Consider the following 5,000-nt stretch of genomic DNA (forward strand, 5'->3'; position numbering starts at 1 on the left):
ATTTATACATACAGACTCTTATTTTGAAACTCATGCTTTTATTTTGGCGCTCCACACACACCAAGCGCCAGTGCTCTGTGGCTGAGAGGAGAAAAGCCAGTGAACTTTTCAAGTAATGCTGAATCAAACTTTGTTAAACTCCTGCAGAAGCAACGCCTGTATGTATCAATCATTCTGTTGTTTGCTAAATAATTTCACATGCAAACGTGCCATTAGAAACATGTTTATGACGTTATTTTGGATGTGTTTATTACAGTGTATTATTAATATGTTTAAGCTAATTCGTTTATGCTAGCAGTCAGAGATGGGTTGCTAATTCTTCATGCAGGCTCATCTTAAGTTTATGTAAATTCATTGGTTGTGTTTAGGTATAATATGCCAGCCTTTGAACTAACCTTTACTTATCTACGATGTGACTGTTGTATTAGCAGTCAATTTAAGTTTATAATAATTACATCTATGCATTCTCTGTGAATATGTATGTCATTAATAGACATAACTAATTGATTTATTTTGTCTTTATTTTATTAGTTAGTTCCTTCTTATATCCGAACTGACTATGGTAACACCAAAAGGACAAAACATTTGTTAGTGCAACTTATTCTGACCACTAGAGGGCCCCCTTTGCTTGCTTTGAACAACTGAACATCACATATTATTGGGCTTATTAGTATTAGTACTTATTAGTGGGCTTAAGACTCCTGTCAGTCACTCACAAGTGGAAATAAACTGGTGGGGACATAAACATGGAGAAAAGTACCGGTCTTTTCCTTGAACATTTTCATTTTAAATGTCTTCAGATGGTGGGGCTGATAAGGCCAAAGTTGTTTATAAGCACTGCAATGTGGACTCCCCCTGCTGCCTCTCAAGAAAAGAGTGACAGTACAGCAGCATCAAATGACACCACATTGGCAAACACAGATACATCCACCACCACAACTACCACTAGCAGCTCTGTATTTGGGAGACTGGGTGAGCCAAGTTTGGCAACCACCACGACTCAAGGGAGCTCTACATTTGGATCAATATCTGCAGAAAAGGAGCTGGCTGCTCCTACGTTTTCCTTTTATCATCGGAGTACTTACAGTCTGAAATATCACTGAAAGGAAATACACGCCGTTGATGCCGACAACCCCCCCCCCCCAAAAAAAAAATATAACTATGCGATTGTTCATGATTAATTGCAGAAGTCCATGTGATTAATTGCGATTAAAAATTTTAATCGCTGCCCAGCACTAATATATATAAATAAATAAATAAATATGTATGTGTGTGTGTGTATATATATATATATATCTGAATAGGCATTTCTCACCTTGTTTTGTTGTATTTGTTTCTCTTCTGCAGCTTTTGGTTCATCAGGTGTTGGGAATTCTGGCTCCGCTACATTCGGCTCTTCTACCTCTGGTCCTGGAAGTTTTAGGTTTGGCACATCAGACAGTACCTCAGGATCTGGAGCTGGGGGTTTCAAGTTTGGGGGCTCATTTTCAGAGTCCTCCTCTTCATCTTCAGGTGGATTCAAATTTGGAACATCATTTGGAAGCTCCTCATCAGACACCACTTCTAAAGACACTACTGCTTCATCAGGGTTCAAATTTGGTAGCTCATCTGAGGGCTTTAAATTCGGAGCTGCCTCTAGTGATGACAAAAAGTCAGATCAACCTGCTGCAGGTTCTGGGTTTAAATTTGGAGCCAGTGGTGGGATAGTTTTTGGAACGGGATCATCTAGCACAGAAAGCAACTCATCTAAAGGAGGCTTCACTTTTGGACTGTCAAAACCCGTAGAGAAAAGTGCAGACTCCACTACCACCTCATCCACCGCTTCATTCACTCCCCCTGCTGCCTCTCAAGAAAAGAGTGACAGTACAGCAGCATCAAATGACACCACATCGGCAAACACAGATACATCCACCACCACAACTACCACTAGCAGCTCTGTATTTGGGAGACTGGGTGAGCCAAGTTTGGCAACCGCCACGACTCAAGGGAGCTCTACATTTGGATCAGTATCTGCAGAAAAGGAGCTGGCTGCTCCTACGTTTTCCTTTGGGAAACCAGAGGAGAAAAAGGAAGAATCGGCCTCACCGGCTCCCTCTACCTTCCTCTTTGGTGCTGCTAGTAAAGATCCTGCTGCTACACCAGCACCAGCCCCTTCAGGAGGCTTCTCCTTCAGTAAGCCCAGTACCACAACTGATCCACCTCCACCTGCGTTCACCTTCGGCAAGCCAGCTGACAAGAGTGAAACCGCTACAACAGATGCCCCAAAGCCCACGTTTACCTTTGGACAAAGTGCAACAGGTATGTCATTTGTGAATTATACACTCTCATTAAGTTCTGGTTTGTAATGACTTGTTGGTGTTCTATTTATTATTCGTGATTTACAAGACTCTTTGATATGCTGAAGCAGTGGCTCCCATACAGGCTGCCGAGGTATTACACTGTAAATTGAACATGCTTACCTACTTCTTTATCTGCATATTACACATTACAGTACAACTGACTTTGGTGTCATCCTACTTGCCATAATCTCATAATAAACTGACAATATTGTGGCAGATGGTGACCCACTCTTAACAGTAAGTAGCAAGACAATTTATGTCTCTTTCCACCAAACCTTTTAGTTACCAGATAGAGGATATGGAGGTCCATAGATTTAATAGACTTAAACACACACACACAAATACAGTGCAAACTGAGGTGTAAAGTTTGAGTGAAGTTTGTCCAAACTGAGGACAGGGACTGTAGACAAGTGTTGACCAGTTGAATGCTTAACGCCACTAGAACACTTTGGTAAGTTGGTCTTAAGTAGATAATTGTTTGGAGACTGTGCTTCTGTCAGACAGCAAATGGATTTTTTTTTTTTTTTTTAATATAAATGAGATCTGCTGTTGCATTAATGGCAGGGATGAACAAATAGTTTATCAACAAAATCTGAATGCAAATTTTAAGCTCAAGATGAGCCCACCAGAAATGTTCTTGTAATAAACTCTTTACATTCCCAACAGATTCAGTTGCTGCACCAAAGCCATCATTTTCCTTTATGGCTAATAATCCCAGCACCACCATCTCCACCTCCACAACATCCTCAACACCTACCCCCAGTCTCTTTGGAAACAACAGCAGCAACAACAACAACAGCAGCAGCGCCTCCCAAGCTCCTGCACCTTCTGCAGCTCCCAGCACTTTCTTGTTCGGTCAGCCTGCTGCCTCCTCCAATGACGCTCCTACAGCCAAAGCCTTTGTCTTTGGCCAGAGCCAAGAGAGCCAGTCAGCTGCCCCCTCAGCTGCTGCCGCTGCTCAGAACTCCACTCCTGCTCCGGCCTCAGCCCAGCCATTTATCTTTGGTGCTCCTGCCAATGCTGCTCCTGCTGCTCCTGCTGCTCCCTCCTTTAATTTTGGAGCAGCAGCACCCCCTGCTGCCTCATCCTCAGGTCTGCATTATCTGCCACTTTTAGATTTTCAATGAAATGAACATGGATCTACCTTGGACTGTGTTGAAAGTGTATTGACATTTTCCATTTTTTCTTGTTTTCACTCCAGCTCCCTCTGCAACTCCCTCCCCATTTGTATTCAGCTCCGGCTCCTCTGGTGGCTTCGGGGCCAACCAGACACCCTCGTTTGGCTCCACATTTGGTTCCCCATTCACAGCCACGCCTTCACAGCCCCCAGCCTTTGGGGCCAAACCCAATGCAGCCCCAGTCTTTGGACAGCAGACCAACTCCACACCTGTTTTTGGAGCCGCTGCTAATTCTGCACCAAGTGAGTAATTGAAATCATATATTTTTTTATGATTGTATAGAACAGTATGTCAAAAATAGAACCAGGATGTGCTCTGTGGTATATCTGTGGTTGACGGACTGAATGACAGAAATAAAGGAATCTTAAGGGAGTGACTTTTAATCTCAGAAATTTAGAGTTTTCTGTAAATATCAGCTCCCCCACTGCCTTCTTTTAACCTACAAAGGCACTCATACATTGTTGTTAAAAGAGCTCCAAATCCTCACAGTAAATATTGTGAGTGTAATTAACTGTGATGGTTCAAAAGTGTAAATAATGTGTATATTTCCTCAGGTGGAGGCTTTCAGTTTGGGGGAGCGAGTGCATTCGGAACCTCAAACAACACTTCAGGTGTGTTTACTTTCGGAGGCGGATCAGCAGCGTCCCCGACTCCCTCTGCCAGCCCCTCCATTGCACCTCAGTCAGGAGCACCTGGAGGTGGATTCAGCTTTACACAGCCCCCCACTTTCAACATTGGGTAGGTCACATCTTTTCAGTTTATATGCACATGTCAAGATCTTGTTGACAGTGTCAGTCATAGATTTATAGAAGTGTCCATATTGAAGTAAGTGTCTTTAGGAGCCATGTTTCCATGTAATTGTCAAGTGAGTTTTGTATTGAGTTGCTGCTGAATGTGTACTGCACTTTTGTGTGCTGTAGTATATCAGGAAAGATCTGAAAATAGTTGATCAGTTGTGTAAGTAAATGTTGGCCATGTCAGAACGCATTAAGAAGAATATACTACCTTGAATAAGTAAAGTTTCTGTATTCATAGTTTTCATATGATGTCACACAATCCCACCTACAGGCAAAACAAAGTTTAAAACCACTACCCTTCACTTTTTAGTAGTTTAGCTAAAATGCTGCATGGTGGTGATTGAATCAGATGTACCAAATGACGTACAGAAAAGCCTGTTATGCTTCTATAGTGATTTCAAGTGATTACTTACTGTGGTGGGAGTGGGATATGGCTCACAAGTGTCTAGAATATATGACATATGTTAGTTTTAATCCTCTTGAAAGGTGATGGAAGTATTTGTTGCTTGAAACGGACATTAACTTGACAGGGCTGCATGAAGTCCAGTGTTGTGATAACACTGCCATGTGACTGAAAACTATGAATATAGTACTTTTCACACATGCTTTAAAGTGGACAAACATATAAAACAAACCTGGTATAGATATTATTTGAGATTGAAGTCAAATTTTGTAAAGAAAAACTT

The 5,000-nt window shown here is 42.0% G+C and overlaps 1 protein-coding gene across 5 annotated transcripts in view; it reads left to right on the forward strand.

Moving 5' to 3' along the window:
* The window catches only part of nup153 (nucleoporin 153), a 44,835-nt gene that overhangs the window by 31,640 nt on the left and 8,195 nt on the right, over positions 1 to 5,000 (forward strand). For 3 of the 5 annotated variants that reach the window (XM_030147103.1, XM_030147104.1, XM_030147102.1), the window contains exons 18-21: positions 1,348 to 2,298; positions 3,006 to 3,431; positions 3,541 to 3,759; positions 4,072 to 4,255. In XM_030147103.1, the coding sequence (XP_030002963.1) occupies positions 1,348 to 2,298; positions 3,006 to 3,431; positions 3,541 to 3,759; positions 4,072 to 4,255 (1,780 nt within the window). Of the gene's footprint in view, positions 1 to 1,347; positions 2,374 to 3,005; positions 3,432 to 3,540; positions 3,760 to 4,071; positions 4,256 to 5,000 lie in introns of all 5 variants that reach the window. The other 2 variants (XM_030147105.1, XM_030147106.1) reach the window with 2 other exon arrangements.

Source organism: Sphaeramia orbicularis, chromosome 11, assembly GCF_902148855.1.
Source record: "Sphaeramia orbicularis chromosome 11, fSphaOr1.1, whole genome shotgun sequence".
NCBI classification, from domain to species: Eukaryota; Metazoa; Chordata; class Actinopteri; order Kurtiformes; family Apogonidae; genus Sphaeramia; species Sphaeramia orbicularis.